The sequence below is a fragment of the Lepisma saccharinum genome, chromosome 22 (genome assembly GCF_977018435.1).
Source record: "Lepisma saccharinum chromosome 22, izLepSacc3.1, whole genome shotgun sequence".
Taxonomy (NCBI): domain Eukaryota; kingdom Metazoa; phylum Arthropoda; class Insecta; order Zygentoma; family Lepismatidae; genus Lepisma; species Lepisma saccharinum.
The window spans coordinates 51,424,009-51,442,276 of record NC_139250.1 but is presented as its reverse complement, the minus strand read 5'-3'; the positions used below and the strand labels follow the sequence as shown (position 1 = coordinate 51,442,276).

Below are 18,268 nucleotides of genomic sequence, written 5' to 3'. Positions count from 1 at the left end.
TCTGTGAAGTACAGGGTGAGCAAAAGGTAGCTGTGTTCCTACTTTTCACACATTCTTACATGCTACATGCTACATGGTACATACCTGCTACAGTAAATGTTGAAAATATTCTCCATGTGCATCTAGGCATGCATTGACACGCTTTATCTTCTTTGCAAGAACCCTTGGCGGTTCCAACTGTGAGATATTCCTGATGAATGCTGTAACGGCTTCCTTTAGTTGATCCAGAGAGTGGGGATTGTCTTCGCAAACGCAAAGAGATAAGTCTCCCCAGAGATAAAAATCTGGAGGTGTCAAGTCAGGCGAACGTGTAATCGAAATATCGTGTAACTTGTCCTCTGCTAAAACTCGTGACTTGCCTGATTTCGGTGCATTCTTCACTGATCCCGCTCTGCGAAATTTATAGATCAACCGCCTCACTGCATTACAATGTGGTGGATCTGTATCAGAGGAAACCTTTCCATAAACTTATTTCGCACTTCTAACGTATATTCACCTCCATGTCGAAAAACTTGTTCCACCAAAACACACGAGCTTCGAGTAACGAAACCATTGCTAATGCAGTTCCGCGCTTTGCAATATCACGCTCCGAAGAAACAACAGTGAGTGGCTTACTAACCAACTGTCCATGTCTTTATGTACCAACAAACATCAAGAAAGGGAAGTTTTTCTCTACGCAATGTAGCGTAGTGTAGGTACACGGTTACCTTTTGCTCACCCTGTACTTCAATTCGGTCGAGGAATTTATTTTCCGGACCAATTTAAATACAAACCAGTAATTTTTTTCAGGGTCAATTAAAATTCGGTCCAAGTTTGGTATTGAAATGAAACAATATGCAACTTGGATCGAATTTAAATTGCGCGAGAAAAATGTTCCGGTTCGGTTGCTGAACCCAATAGAACGCATTAGAATGAATGTATGGGTTCCTGAACCTTTAAAAACCCTGCTAGCAATTGTTACAAAGAAAGTGTTACAATATTTTAAAAACAAACATCATTATTTATGTTGGGGCTGATTGGAAGCTAATGACATTCCTCTTAATTACTTACGCGTGTCCACCAGCACAATCTCGACGAGGGCGCCGAAAGGAATCGTCTGCAGATGAGTGCAGTAGCAAAGGTCCTGTCCCCGGCATCTCCCGGGGACGCTGCTTTGGTTGCACAGGGCTTCTGCCCCCACGTCTCCCCTCTGAGTGAGCAGCGGGGAGGAGGGGGCGGAGAAGGAGAGGTTCCTCCCCATGAAAGACACTGAGGGTGGGAACTGCACGTTGGGTTCTGGAAGAAAACATCACTCTTTCAACAAGAGAATCTAGCGTGATATAGAGGCATTAAAAGAATGTCTGGCCTATGTTTACAACATTTTAAGTAATAATTATAAAGTGTTTACGGGTGACCAAGTTAATTGCTTTTATTTGAATACAGCACTTTCTCGTTCAAGTCGCCCGTGGTGCGCCGGACAGTGATTGTGAGTCTGCAGCCTTTTAGACCCACAGCTTTAAGCAGACCTTGGCACTGGACGGGTCAGTGCTTCAGTATCCAGATAGATGGTGTCCACTTCGCACGTGTTTGTGATTTGTTAAAGTGTTAACAAGGGTTTTAGATCGTTTTGTTTTAGTGCTTTTCTGCAGTCTAATAATGTCACGCTATACGTAAAATGTGAAACAACAAATTGTTTACGTCATTACGAATTCTTATCGTGAAGTTATAAAGAGTTTTCCAGCAGTATTCGCAGATGTTTCTGCTGCAGAGAGAGAGAGCGTTGAAACATTTAGGGAAAGAGGATCTGTTCTTGATAAGAAGCGAAGGGTGAAACGGAGCGTGCTTCCTGAGGAGAATCGAAACGACTTTAGAAAACGATTGGAACATGCTCCTCGAAAATCCCTCCGGAGCCTTATAGAAGAAACATACATTTTTATGACGTCTGCGTAGCGAGCTATCAAGCATTTTAACCGGTAGCTATACAAAAATTGGAAGAAAATATCAGGAGACAAATTGATGCTATTTCGGAAGAGAAACATTTGTATTTCCTAAAAATACGGATGTCGTAAATGTGTGGAAGCAGGTGGATATTTTCAGCACATCACGCGCTTATTTTAATTGTAACTGTGAATGTAATTGTACGAGATTATTTCATTACATAGCTAGTTGCTCCAGTTACGCGGATGCAACATCCAGTTTGCCGACAGACGCGCTCTGTACCCGGCGCGATATCCGCCACTCTACTTGTGACTTGGCAGTGTAAAGCTGTGTATAATTTAACGTATTAGCTACCCATTATACCTGGCACTTAAGAATTGCATAAAACATATTGGCAAAATCGAGTAACAGCAAAGTTCCAACTCAAAAAACTAGTTCATGTATATATGATGACTGCATATTTTGTACAGTGTTTTGAAACACATTCAAAAACACAGAGACCATAATATATTGTTCAACTAGCAACTTAAACTAAACGTAAACTATGCCGATGAAAATAGCCACTAATCTTCAAAGGTAAAATCTGTTTTATGTTAATATCCTTCTCGTCACATTTGCAATTTTTATGTCCTTATTGTCACCCCTTCTACATTTTGCCACAGTTCACATTTGAATACTGATATGTTCTCGTTAAAACTTAATTTGTAATTAAATACTTTTAACTGAACCAGCTTACTGACAGGTAAAGAGTTTTACTTGAGGGTGTGTATGTTAATTTCTCCGTTGTGCTTAAGATACAACTTTATACTACAGACACTATGCTGTTTTATCGTGTCTTACATTAAGACACGTTTCGTTTTCTTAAAATACGGTAATTATGTAGCCAGGGCATGAATCTATCTACAACTTGAGAGGAGCTGGATGTAAGGGAAATCTTACTAATGTACGGGAAGAACTTGTCAGGACTCCGGAGTTCCTCCTGCAAGGTACTGAAGCCGAAGGGCATGTATATCTGGAGGTCCACCTTGGCCTTCAGGAGCTCCTTGCTGGAATTCCCGCCGAATCTCAGGTCTGCTATGCACAAGGAGGAGCCGTCTCTGTCGGGGCTGTCGCAATCACGGTCCATAACGTTTAGCAGCTGTAAAAGAAGAGGAAATATTTTTATTTTTTAAATATTTTAAATTTTGTTGGAGACGTGAGCAAAAACGTAACACTCTTATACGTTGGTCTTCGGTTTACTTCTAACGAAAATACCTCGACTAACTGCAGCACACGTATATTTACTTTTTATTACTTGTACTTGGCCTATTCCCTGTCCGAGCTATCTCTGGATCGAGGCCATGTTTAGAGAAAGGAGGAAATCGAGTGGGACGAGCGAAGCAGTATACGCTGCTGGAAAGGCTTGTAACTGCCGTTGCTTTCCTCTCCTCCACACAATCCCCTTCCTCTCCTGTGTTCATTGGTGGAGCCGTCTCGCGTTACTACTTGCGCAGAGACTTGTTTCCATTCGTCTACTCCAGAGATAGATGGGACATAGTGTATTTCTGAAGGGTGACCAGTCACATGAAACTGTTTGTTTCCAGTCTTTCACAAAATAATTAAAAAGAAATACACCCAGTAGTTGAAAGATGTACAACTATAACAGTTAAAATTGATGATATGAGATAAGTTATTTCTTCCTGACCTGTCCACAACTAAATCTTTTTTATGAGTGTTACATATCTAAATAGACACATTTTCATGTAGAAATTCATTCTATAATACAAATTATCATGGTTGGTTGCCTGGTCACTCTTTCGTTGTTGACGTGTTTTATTAAATGGTATCACGTATTAATCTTAGATTTTGTTGGTTGGTTGATTTGTTGTTTTAAGTCCACTTTATCCGCAGTAAGGCTAATTGGTACTGGACCTACAGTTTAAAGTGGAATCCGAACCACTTGAGCCTCCACCGGGTATCGAACCCGGGACCCCTTGATTACAAGGAGAAGACGCTACCACTGCGCCATCGGGGAGGCCCTGTATTAATCTTAGAATTCAATCCAATTAAAGAATGGAATCATCGATACTTCATTAACTTGCAAGTGTTTCAAGGACATTACAAACTTGCTATTGTTGTAAATCCAAAAGAATGTCAACGTGCATGTTGGAATCTAGATGTTCTGGTAACCAAGGCTACGTTGTGGAATATGATTTGATTTCAAGGAACAATCAATTTAAATGCATGTATATATTTGAAATCTTTCAGTTGTAAACAATGTACGATTCTTGAGTTATATTCGGAGCAACGTGTAATGTACCTACAACACGTCGAAGAAGGCCAATGAATGACTCATATACTGGTTATTGTATGAAATGACACGTATAGCATATTTTATTCCACGGCATGATTCAATATGTAACGGTTGAATTCAAAAACGTAGACGACTTCTGCATGATACTTGCAACTAGGATGATATTGTGTTGCCCGTCATTCTGATTAATACTATATTGGATAGTGGTTAGATTCCAACAAACCTTATTCCTTGGAAAATTATGCAAGAAAAGATAAGGACGTTTCAAGAAGTGAGGAAATTTAATCTTTAAAAGTTGATCAATGTAGATTGCAGTAATCTAAGAAGGTCAGAATTTTGACGTTATAAAGATCCAGGTCTTGATCCTTTTGTGCTATCTCTTGATACACGTCCACAAAAAATCAAGTCAATAGGACGGAATACGAGGCTTGAATAAAACCCTTAAAAACTGGGAATGATAATAATGTTTCAACAAACAATAAGATGACAAATAAGTTTGATGAGCCGTGTAACTAAGAGATGTAATTTCATTTGCACAGGGACCATTATTGTGATGGTGAATTGGTGGGAAAAAAATGTCTTGCCTCAAGGCTCCGAACACAGTATGTAATGCAGAATTCTATGGAATGCACATTGCACTTTCGATAATGTGGTAATTCTGTCTAAACAGCAACTGGTTTTCTATGCAAAGGTCGCAGGACAGATAATGTAGGAAGCCACGTGAGTAGTTTTCAGGTTAAGGACCGTACGTACCTTACAAGAATTCCGTTCTAAGGCAAGTTGCACAATTAAAAAGAACTGGGCATCAAATATGTGGAAATAATTGACTTAAAGCGCAGTAAAATTAAATCTAAAATATTTTTTACCTTATTTCAAAGTTCACTACACGGGCCTCATTTAACAGGGCCTGCACGTACTTTCTTACCTCATTACCTACTCTTTCAAACAGCAGCAGGAACAAGAATGATTTCGATTTCTAATTTTAATTATATTCACGCATATATAATTATTGTATTTACAATTGAAGAACGTGTGAGGAGAATGCTGAAATCAATGTTTAGTTCTATTAAACACTTATTTCATTCATTTATTACAGTAACCATTATTTTCAAATTCAGACAAAAGGTGTATTTGGTAGTTGTAGTTTTTGATCAGGGTGATCTTTTCTTATGTTGAAGTACGTCATGAAAAATTTAAAATGTTCAATTTTGACAGCCTCTATAAGTTTCCCCTCTCCGGTAGAAATTTTACTTTTTAGACTATGAGACGTAACACCTCATTGGTGGAGAAGACCTGATACATCATGGTAGAAAATAAAGTATTTATCTTATGAAAGTAAGTTCACAAAAATCTGGTCCGGCTTTCAGGAGTGTAATATATTTTTCTTGCATCTTGGAGTCTCAGCTAATTTCTTACGTCTGCTTGAAATAACCATAATCCGATACGAAAAACAGTAAAAATATGTGTTTTAATGTGTGGTTAGGTGGATATAAGCGTCATGATATATCGATCCTCAGTGCAAATACCAATTGGTGTACTTTTCCTCAAAAGCAAATTGCATGATTACTATATCATGTAAAAAAAAAAACTATTTCAGATTTGAAATAAGCGTCGAAAAAATACACAGAAACAGTTGAAAAATCTACTGCAAAAGAAAATAAGAAAAAAAATTCCAGTGTCATTAATTATGTTAAGAGCAATGAGAAAGATAAGGATATTTTGAGAGAAAGTGAAATTCTTGCTTAGAACTTAGGACTAAACGCTGGGCTCCCAGGAATGAGAACGAGTAAACTAAAACGGGTTTGAAACAAGACAACAACGAAGTTAGATGCCACGTACTCAAGAGGAATGGTTTAGAATTCAGGTTTCTCTTGCTTTGGTTGATGTCTTCCTTGGTTTTCCAATTTTTGGTACGATGGGATGAAGAACTCAAAGAAATATTCGGCTTCCTTTCGAAGCATTCTTTTTTGTCAAGTTATGTAATAGTTAAAACGTCGAAGACATTTATTTGTTTTCAGCATAGTTCCGTCTCATCTGATCTTGTCGAGGATAGAATGACCCTGAAGGCAATGCATAGAGCTTCCAAATATGTGCATCCCACTAAGGCTTTCCTGCACCCTCCCTGCAACCCTCTGCTGTTTACGTTTACGTATATAAACACAATTATATGTATTCCGTGCGCTGCGAGTAATGTTTTCTGCAATGGTTGGTAATTCTGCGTTGTGTGCAGTTTGCTTCCGCGAGCCAGTCAGGCTGGTGCTTTGGGACCAAAAGGTGTGTCTGGTTCTTTGTTGTTCATTGTGTGTTCGTCGCCTTTGAACCTTGAGACTGTGTCTCAGAATGGTGTTAATATTATCACAGCGAATACAGGTACTTCTCGTTGAATACGTCGTTCGTGAGTATGGTTAGTACACACAGACAGTGAGAAACCAGTTTTTCGTTAATTTCCAGGTACAGTTGTTCCTAATCGACAAATGTAAGAGCGCTAATCGAGAAATTTAGGGAGACTAGATCGGTAAAGGACTATGAGCGAAGTGGTAGACCATCAGTACTAGATGAAGGAAAACTGCGAGACATATCAGCTGCTATGCAACGTAGTCCCAACAAGTCCATGCGAAAGTTGGCCCAACAGAAAAACAAAACTGCACACGAGGCAGTTCGTAAGAAGCTCAGTCTCATCCCATATAAAGTGAAAGCGATTCAAAAGTTATTGGCCACAGACTGTGGAAAGCGAATTCTATACTGTGAATGGTTTCAACAGTTTTTGGCGGACAATTCTGATGACATTTTGGACTATGTTTTTTATACAGATGAGGCATGGTTCATTTATCGGGGTACGTGCACACACAGAACTCACGTTTATGGTCTGCCAACAACCCACATGCCGTACATGAAATTCCTCTACGTGACCAGGAGATTGGGGTGTGGATTGCAATATTAATAGTCGGCCCAATATTCTTCGCAGAAACAATAAATTCAGCTCCTTATTGTGAAATCATTCACCAGTTCATGGGAGAGATAACCGAGGACGAAATTAATAATGCTTGGATTCAACTAGACGGTGCGACCGCACATACAGCCAGGCAGTCCATGAAGTTACTGCAAGAGGTTTTCGGAGATTGAAACATTTTTAAGAGCTTGTGGCCACCTCGTTCTCCGGACTTAAGCCCACCGGATTTTTGCTTGTAGGGTTATGCAAAAAATAATATTTATCGAGAAAACCCCACAGCCTCCAGGAACTTCAAACTGCTGTCACCAAGAACATTCCACATGAACAACTTGTGAGAGTCTTCGAGAACAAGAAGAAACGCGTGCAGATATTTCTGGATTTTCATGGGAACCATTTCTAACAGCTGATGTAAGGTAAGTCGATGTTACGTATTGTTGTACTAGTGCATGACAGGTATATAGTTACTTTTTGAAAGCACTGTATTATATTTTCTTACATATTTAATAAAGTTTAAAATTCAAAACAGTAAAAATACAAATATTACTAAATTATTAAAATATTTTTCTTGTACATTTTTACGAATTTAAATAATTATAGGAAATATATAGAAAGACTTTCCTTTCCAAATACGAGAACTGTGAAGACGGGGCAGAAGGGGGCGAGAAAATTGCTTGTCTGTAGTCCACACACTGGTCTCGGAAGGCCTGGCCGTAGCATCAAAATACCTTCTGACACCGCACAAATTGAAAGGTTATTACAAGTTTTAATGATTAGTATATTATTATATATTCCCTTTACTGATGTTGATGAAATTAAAATGTAGCGAGGAAACTCACCACTCCTTTAGTCAATCTGTCGTTGTATCCAAGTGGCCTGGACAGGTCGCCTAGTCTCGCACCTTTGTACATTAAAATGGCGAGCTGGTTGGGAAATTTCTCATCTGCGCATTCAGCAATGCCTTTCACTTGGATCCAAAAGGCTCCAGGTTCGTCTCTCGTCTCCAAAACAAAATCGTATCTTTCACCTGCAAAGATTCAGAAGAGTCACGTAGAAAGCGTCAATTAGGGAGGTTCGTGGTTGTTACATCGTGTGAGCATATAGTCTTACCCTTGTTTAGAAAAAAAAAAGTATCTTAAAAACTATGACAGGTGGAGAGACGATTTCTGTAGCTGTACGTAGGTCACTGATCGAGTTTCTTCCCGTCGTTGCAAGTGGCGCTGCGGTCATCTGTTTCAACATGGCGTCAATGAAGGAGAAAGCACAGTGTGTTCAGTGGTAACACGAGTGAGAGTGCAAAGACAGTTCGCAATGAAGAATGGACGAAATCTTAGAGATGTTAAAAGTCATCAATGCATGGTGTGCAAAGTTTGAGACGGCTAGCAGCGTTGGTGACATACTCAGAACGGAAATGCCTGCTGTGAGTGAAGAGACTGTAGAAATAGTTTGCACCACGTTTCAACGCAGTCAACTGTAATCAACTCGTCGTGTTTCAAGAGAAATTGGAATACCCAGATCACAGGGCTGAGTGGGTATGGCGAATATGTGAAAAGGTAGAGTAAGGTATGTAGTTGATGTACCATAAATTGTTTGCAAACATCATTTGTCGTTTGTGTTTTACACTTAAACGTTTCTTTTTTCTGGTTGACCCTCGTACATCATCAACAGCCACCTTAAGAAGGAACAGAAATGCATGACTGAGTGAACGTATGATGATATTATTGCTGGCAAATACTTACCTGAAAAAGATACAAGTGTGTCCACGTAAAGAGGTTTTAGAGGCCCTGCATCCGTAGCCACGATTAGCATCCGGTGACCTTGAACCTGCATCTGCAGGGGGCAAGACAGGGACGCTCCGTTGATCACCCGAAAACGGTATCTCTTCGCTGGCTCCACGTGGAAGACATGATATGGCGTGCTAGTCGAACTTCCGGTTGTAGGATCCTGCAAGCAATGGAAATTAATACTATGTTTTAGAAATATAAAACATTGTTAAATTCCTGAAAAATTGTTTGAAAAACTCATTATACAAATGCAATAACTATTGCCAAGATAACTATCTCAATTCTGCATATGGTTTGAATGCGCTGCCACTGTAACAGAAATACTTCTCGATAAGCAGGGACGACGCTTCAATACACATAACTAAATTCAGCATGTGTACTTTGAATTCGAAACGAAATAAAAGAGCAGATTAGTACGCGAAAGAAATATTTTGATATTTTTGATTTGATTTGCCTTATTTTACTTCGCTTTTTGTGCCACTTTTGGCTAATTTGCGAAGATGAGAATGAGGGTTGATATGATGAAATAGATGAATGGACACTCTCAAACATCCATGCCCAGGCCAGGATTCGAACCCGGGACCCCTGGCGTCGTAGCGCGATGTGCTTACCACTCCGCCACAGGGGTCGGCTATGTGTGATTGAGAAAATTTGTCTATGTGTTTTATATTGATAGTTACTGAAATAATTAAAAGGGATAAATGTAACGGAATATTTATATTATAGTACTGTTTTTGTTTCTTTGATTGTACAAGATTTTGGGGGTTGAGTGGTAGAGCAGCCATAGGCTGAACTTCGCCCAGGGATAAAGAATTTCTAACTCTAATACCTTCACTTCGGACACAGCTCAACCTAGTTTGGAGGCATTCACATTTATTTTCGTGTCGAATGCCCACAATGGACATTTAAGTATTCACAGTCCTCTCGTCGTACGCTAAAAAAAATCATGTCGTGTACCAAACTCGTATAATTTGTTCATCTTCCTCCTATTATTGGCTCTCCTTATTCTGGAAACAGTTGTTTCACATAGGTTGCTTATGAGTCTCCACTCTTTCCCATCTACATCAATCTTATTCAGTATATCTAGGTTTTTTCCAATTCACCCTACCAAATGCTTCCTCCACAAATCATATAAATAGTCTTTCCCTTTTATAGGTATATTTCGCTATATGACGTTTTCATTAAATTTTTCTGTTTGTTTGCAAAAAAATTAAAGACGTGCAATTTGGCCTGAATTTTCCCAGCGGAGGGAAAATTCCCTCCTTTCACCCTCCCTTCAAAATATTCGGCGAAAGGGGATTCAGCGAAACGAGAATTTCCCTTTCCACAAAAAAAATACTTAGCTGGAAATCTGATATAATGCTCCTCTGAGCCATTCCACCGAGCGGAAGACACGAATCATGAAATATACCCTGCAAACCAAACATGTAAGTCAACATATGCGTCGCCACTGGCTGTGAAATAGAAGTATTTAGAAGTTTGGGGAGGACCATTCTTTGTATGTATAGTCTTGTGTGATATTATTTTCGGATCCAACTAATGGCATCCTGGCATTTTGGTCAATCGTCATCATGTCTGACTCAAATACGTCGAGCAGCGAACTGCTTAAGCTGCCTTATACCTTGTAAAAAAACGTAGCCAGTTGAAAGAACTGTAACTGAAATAGATAGAATCCTAGGTTAGTTTACTTTGAAACTTATAATGAAGGATTTGGTTTGATTTGCTGTTTAAAGTCCAATTTATGCACAGGAAGGCTAATCGGGACTGGACCTACAGTGTAAAGTGGGATCCGAACCACTTGTGCCTTCACCGGGTATCGAACCCGGGACCCCTTGATTATAAGGCAATGACGCTACCACTGTTCCATGGGGGAGGCCCTTATAATGAAGGAAAAATGTTAACTTGCAAAGTACGTTTATTAAATTGTAATTCCACATTCCGTCGCATAGCACTGTAAAAATGAACCCAATCGTACGCAATGTCGTTATAGGAAATATGAAACTAAACACTCTTGATTGAACATAACTTAACTACCCTATGATTACATTCCCCCATATTTAGCTACAAGTGAACAATTTTGTGTAACGAGTGGGACAGATATAACACTGCCTCTTTGCTTAAAAAGAAACTTATTTCAATTTCTGTGAATTTTCAAATTATAAAAAATACTTTATTTCAGACAAGGAGAGAAGGTAATTGCCCATTGAGTATTCTACTAGAGTTGCAGGGGAAACGCCACAGTTAAAAAAGAAAGTAATTGTTTCTTGTGTCACAGGTGGGACAGAATACAGAACAAAAGTAAATCAAGAAGTTAAAATAAACAAAACATGTCTAAAATACCATCTACCTTCTAACTATATTATGTATAATACTTCAATTCTTATCCAAATGGCAATTTTAGGTTCTTGACCTACAAGATAGAATAAAGTTACATTTAATTTAATTCTAAAAATTCAGATTCAGGTGCACCTTGACTTGGAATACCTTGAAACCTATGTGTGTGCGTATGTGTGTATCTGTAAGATGTTTAGTAATTTTAGTTTGTATCTGGATAGGCATTATATATACTAACATCTTAAGTTAAATTACTCCTGTTACGTAGATTGGCGAATAGCGAAAGTGTGTAATTTTGACCAAAAAAATAATTTGGTATATGCTGAGTACTGGTCCAGGAAGGCAGCCAGCGATAGCTTGCACTTCACAAGGAATTTGCAGGGGCCTCCCCGATGGTGCAGTGGTAGCGTCGTCGCCTTGTAATCAATGTTCCCGGGTTCGATACCCGGTGGAGGCACATTTGTTTAAACTGTAGGTCCAGTCCCGATTAGCCCGATTAGCATAAAGTGAACTTAAAACACCAACTCAAACCAAACCAAAAAAAAGGAATTTGTAAGAGTATGCTGAATATCCGTGAATAATATCAGAAATGCATTGATTTGGTCAACTGAATCGTGTTCCACTTTACTCGAAATCAAAAATTTGCATCACGTTTGATTGTTGAGTCCATAGGTGCTAAAAATATGTAAGTTCTCTCCAAAAATCTATTTGAAATTCTTTGTTTGATTTCATGATTGATTGTTGCAGGTTCATCTCTAAAATTTAAATGACGACTGATTTGCAACAAAATCGTGTAAAGTATTTCCTTTTTTAAAAAAAAAAACAGTACCACGTGTCAACAATTAACACATAAATTGTTCAAAAATACAATTATATTTCAGTTATGTTTTGTTTGTCCATTCATATACACATGCAGCTACAGGGTCATACTATTGTATATTGATAAAATAATATATTTATTGTTAATATAGCTACGAAACGCAATTTAAAAATTGAAATATTTTCCAAAAATAATTTTGCTATGTTATTTAAAACGTAACATATGAATAGTGTATTAGAATAGAATAAAATAGAAAGAATATAGGTTCCTTCCAGGATGAGGCTTTGCGGATGTACACACATTGAAGTTTTCCCCCTTCCTTTTTCCTATCCATGTTTTACTTTACCTTTCGTATTACTTGCGGGTTCTTCCTTCACTACAATCTATACTGATGCTTTCTACACACCGCTCTCAGGCACTTTCTCTCCCCTCCCTAATCTTTTTCGCCCTCTTTGTCCAGACGCAATGAAGGAAGGTTCCCAGCTCCCTTTTTTGACTTTCGTCCCTTCCAGCCATTTCCCTCCCCGTATTGGCCTTCATTTGTCCCTCCATCTTTGATTCGTTCATATCCTTTATGTACTTCCGTCTAGCCTTTACTGTTTCTTTACACTGGAGGTGAATGTGGAATTTCGTCTCGTCTTCCCCACACATTGGACATTCTACAATCCCGTCCTCTCTTACGCGCTTCAATTGTTCCCAACCCCTAGCCTGATCCATGCCAAACGCGTCCTGTCGCTCGTTTCACACACGTCTACGTATATTCGCCTTCCCCATTGCCTATTCCCATCCACGATTTGTGCCGAAGTTAAAGACACTTTCTCCGCACATTCTGCCAAATTGTTTTGTTTGCTGATGTCCTCCAATCTGTCCCTTATTATCCTCATTTCCTGCATGCCCGCCCTCCCCTCGGCTCCTTCTTCCAACATCCACCTCAGCCCTATGGTGTATAGTTCTTTCTTTTACCATTAAAGTTCTCTTGGGTCATTGTTCTGCTCTTGTATCGCAAGTTTTTTCAGATTTCCATCCCCATATTTAACAGTCTTGCTCAATATTTTTGCTTCTACTTCCTCCCTTTACTTTCCTAGGAACCCCGCACGTTGCCGTTCCCCTTTCCCGCACCCAGAACTTGTTTTCGAAAGTTTGCTTGAATGAATTAGAGGAAGTTCCGTGGAAGAAAACATGCAACATAAAGGCCTTAATTGGCCAATCATGTGTCCATTGTATTTGGTATTTGTCGCCGTAAGTTGGAAAGTTTTAAATGTATAAGTAATGCTTAAAAGATATTTCGTTTTACACATGTCGAAATCGATTTTCTTGTTCGATACGTTTCAGCATATTCCACTGTGCTTCGGTCATACCATATGCATACTCACGTTTATAAAATTATTATACATACATATTTGTTCTTTTGAATATACTTTTATTAATTTAAAGTGAACTTAAGAGCCAATGACGAGAAAGAGGCGTTCTGTGTTACTCACAAGGTACCTTCCTCTGCCGTTTATAAGGATGTTTCTTGCGAGCTGACTGACGTCACGGAATCTCCTCCCTGGGTAATCGTTGACTCCTAACTCGTGAAGCCAATCCTGCAGGAAGACGTAGTGCTCTGGGAGGTCGTAGTCGTAGAAGGAGCTGAGGGCGTCGCTGTTCCTGGGTTCTCGTATTATGAGGGCCCCGTCTATGCCGTCAAGCCTCTGGAATTCTGAAAGCAACATTTCGAGTTGGTTGAGTGGTATGCTAAAACTCTTCAACTCTTTGCGAAACAGATATCCAAGTTCTACATCACAAAATTTCTGACCCCGTAAGATACGTAAAAATGAAAAAAATATTTTGTTTGGAAGCTTTACAAAGTTGGCATAGCTATATTTACATACTTTTTCTTCAAGCTATTACGTGATTTACTTGTTACATCAACATCCATTATTATTATTTTTTTTCAATAACACATTTGTGTACATACGTATGTATATGTATGTATGCATGTGTATATATATATATATATATATAATTATTGTATATTATCGATTGTTTTATACGCGCCTCCACGATGGCATAGTGATAACGTCGTCATCTTGTAATCAAGGAGTCTGGTGTTCGACACCCGGTGGAGGCACATGGCACAGTGGTACGGATCCCACTTTAAACTGTAGGTCCAGTCCCCATTAGGCTTTCTGTATATAAAGTCGACTTAAAAAGCATTTAAATTATTTTATGTATGCTAATATATATTACATTACAAATATGTCAATGGCGTACACAAAGGGCTTCGTGGTAGTTGAAAACCTCCCTCCAGTCCAGTATTCTTTAAAAAAAAAAAAAAAACGTCAGAGGCAGAAAAGGTGGCCAAAGGTGACTACTAAAATTAGTATACGTAACCACCATTTCTAAATTCCTGGGCACGTCACTTATCATAGATTTGATATTATTATAACGTATTGTACATATTATTGTACAACAACTTATTGTAAAGAATTACGATACCCGGTGGAGGTATATACAGCTTGGATCCCACTTTAAACTGTAGGACCAGTCCCGATTAGCCTATATCTGCATAAAATGGACTTATCACACACCTCCTTGTTGAACGATGATGCAAGACTTATCTCGCTTCTTATTGGCCAATACAGCAATTACAAAACTCCTCAATTGCATACGAAAAAATATTCACACATTCTACGAATAGATGTTTTTCTTTTATTCTATCAAGGGGAATAGAATTATGAAAACTTACCAGGTACACAGAAACAAAAAGAAGTGCTTATGTAAACAACCCACAATAGGTGGTTGTTTGTCATGTATGCACTCCTTTTGTGCGCACACAACTGTCACCTAGCGGCAGTTGTTGGAAGTATTTAGCAATGTTTGGAAGTAACTAGTTACAAGTAACAGTTACTTCTTTTGAAGAATTGTAACTGTAACTAGTTACTTATAAGATCAAGTAACTGTAACTGAGTTACTTTTTTCAATAGAAGTAACGTTCCAACAGTTACTTTCACAGTTACTTTACGACACTTAAATTGCTAACTTGGATGTTTGTAATGTGGAAGAAGAGCTAATTTTGCTACTCTAAAGATTTTCTTCGGATCACCTAAGGCAAAATATCAAGGCTGACTGTAAGCATAGAAGCAAACTATCTGCTTGGCTCCCCTGTTGCTCAAAGAGCAGCGGGGGAGGAGGAAGGGGAGCGCATTTAATCCTTCCCAAATTTCCACTTTTCAACATTCCTCACACTGATAATGGAATCTGCCTTAGGAATTCGCCTGGGGATAACAAACAGGTCTAGCTGCAGAACAACGAGAGTGTAATTGATGATACAACCAGCACAACAAATGATGAGCCCCCCTCAAGCAGAATTGGCCACACTTAAAACAAGCTCAACATGCCCATATGAGCTTTTTGCTCAAGTGTAGCACCCCGTCTAATCCAAGATTTTTGTAAAAATGCCCTCGGGAATTTCCCGAAGCTACAGTGTACAAATGATGAGCCCCCTCAGATTGATTTGCCTACACTTATAAAAGGCACTTCTGTGAGATTGTTGTCCATAAATTTGTTAAAAATATGCCCCTCTTGATATTTTTTTTTGGATACACTTAAAACTAAGCTAAGATACACCCACATACATATTTACTTCTGGTTTAAGTTCAATTGGATACCAGGTTCAATTTGTTTATCTAATATTAAAACAATGTAATTCTTCTAGAATTGCTCTGTGACTCTCTCATTTCTTACATCATAAACATATGATTTTTCCCCTATGAGAATAACACTACATATGGTGTCATCGGGGAGTGTATCGTGGAATTCACAGATAATTTTAATAAAAACTCTCGGGAAATTCCCGTGAAAAATTATGACCACTCGGGAATTTCCCGTTTTTTTCTTCTCGGACCGGCTTAGGGTATATAAAGAGATTTTGCATTACTCTTCACCCAGTATTGTGAGAGTGGCTGAGGAGAACAGATGTGTTGTTACAGTGCTTCTCATACTTACAGGCCTGTTTGGTTTAATATATAATTCATATTAAATATATTTCTGGTATATTGAACAAAAAGGGCTTATATTTTGTATAAAAAATCTGATATTTGTTGCATCCAGCTTGTTTGTTGTAATCCACTCATATTTAGAGTCAGGCTTATATCTGTCCCAGCCTGTTATACAAAAATCAATACATAACACTCAGCGCTAGGTCATTGCCTTTCTAGGACATGCATGTCTGTGCAGGCATTTGCGGAAGGTCAGTGTAGATCAATATTTATTCTCTTTTTCCACTTGTAGGCTATTAGCTTTACAACCTGTCATAATAAGCATAGAGTTTTGGTTTAAAACCCAAAAAATTTTATATAATAAACTGAGAATAAAAATTAATAATATTAACATATTAAATATACACAAGAAATAAACAAAGCACACAGCTGAACAAAATATATATATATATATTAAGTACAAAATTTTGAATTGAACCCCAGGAAATCTTATATAATAAACCAACAACAAAAAATGCCAAATCAAAAATATTGCAATCAGTGTAATAAGAATATATCCAGCCCCAATTGGGCCAGACACCAAAAGAATTGTAACCCAGGCAAATTCAGAACTCCCACTAAAATATGTTCTAAATGCAATAAAATATTTAGCAAGGCATATTTCAATAGACATGTGGGTTCTTGCTCTGCACAGTCATCAACATTGCCCCCACAACCATCTACATCTGGTCTGAAAAGGAAGCATGAAACACCTGTTAATGCTGGACCGGCAAAGCAGCCACGCTATGAACCCATCCATAGCAGTTTTAACGGCCAATTAAGGGATCACCGGTTTGTATCAGAGCCAAGATGTGACATTAAGAATTTCTTGAACAGTATAAATCCAGATGTGCAGGCAATTCTAAATTCACAAAATGGCTCTTATAAGCTGTCTCTCAAATTGTTTACACAATATAAGAAGCCAAATGGCACAAAATTTACACAGCCCCACATAACAGAAACTGTACCGGTATATTCAAATGCAAATTCAGACAAAATAATAAGCAGTTTGATAGATCAATTGAATATTAAACACTCTGAATTTGCTGCAAAAGAGTCTGGATGGAGCCTATGCGGATCTTCACACAAGTTATATGTTAATATTTCTGAATTCAACCCATTACAAGGTTCCACTTATGTGCCATTACCCGCCAATATTAAAAACAAAACAGCCGTGGTTAACATAGAAAATACCGACCAGAAATGCTTTTTGTGGTGTATTTTAGCTGCTTTGTATCCAGTTTCAAGGAATCCTCAGAGAATAAGTTATTATAAACAGCATGAACATATTTTTAATGAGGCAATGGAGGGTTTAGAATATCCAATGCTTGTTCAGAATATTGATAAATTTGAAAAAAAGGCCAGGCACATCAATGGCAAACAATTATCTATTAATGTATTTACTTGTTCTACTGGCCGTGGCAATTGCTTGATAAATCCTCTCAGAATCAGTACACTTGATGATGAATCTGCTATTCCGATTGATCTGCTCTTAATTGAAGAGGATGGTGCAAATCATTACACTCTGATACATAATCTTGAAGCTTTAGTCAGAACACAACAAGACAAAACTCATAGAATATTCAAGTTGTGCAGAAGATGTTTGTCTGTATTTGATGGTCAAAAAATGGTGAAAGGGGTTCGGGAAGAGAATGCAGAAATTGCTAAAAACAAGTTACTTGAGCATCTGAAATACTGTGGCAACCATAAACCTGTTCATATGGTGATGCCAATGCCAAGTGAAAATGCAAAATTCAAAAAGTTTGAAGCCTTGTTGGAACACCCAGCATATATAGTCTGTGATTTTGAATCAAACCTCAAACCCCTTGCATTCTGCAGCCCAGACCCTGAGGAATCTTCAATTACATCATATCAATTACATGAACCTTCCAGTTTTTATTATGTGGTTGTACAGGATGGTGTTGTTAGTAAAGAAGATTTATACATGGGAGCAGATGCCATCAAAAAATTTGCACATAGAATAGAAAATGAGTGCCATGACATAGCATCTAATATCTTATTAAAATCAAAACCTATGTTGCCTTTAACAGAGAAACAGAATGAAGATTTCAACAATGCAGAAAAATGCCCGGTATGTTATTCTGAATTTTCAGATACAAATATCAAGGTACATCACCATTATCATACAGA

The 18,268-nt window shown here is 38.3% G+C and overlaps 1 protein-coding gene across 1 annotated transcript in view; it reads right to left on the bottom strand.

Annotated features, from left to right (window-relative positions):
• LOC146004713 (multicopper oxidase 3-like) overlaps positions 1 to 18,268 on the bottom strand; it is an 89,167-nt gene that overhangs the window by 18,735 nt on the left and 52,164 nt on the right. Inside the window, exons 5-9 of the mRNA XM_083143668.1 lie at positions 13,577 to 13,797; positions 8,897 to 9,101; positions 7,997 to 8,184; positions 2,857 to 3,055; positions 1,051 to 1,275 (exon numbers count right to left, since the gene is read on the bottom strand). Of these exons, the coding sequence (XP_082999794.1) occupies positions 1,051 to 1,275; positions 2,857 to 3,055; positions 7,997 to 8,184; positions 8,897 to 9,101; positions 13,577 to 13,797 (1,038 nt within the window). The remainder of the gene's footprint in view (positions 1 to 1,050; positions 1,276 to 2,856; positions 3,056 to 7,996; positions 8,185 to 8,896; positions 9,102 to 13,576; positions 13,798 to 18,268) is intronic.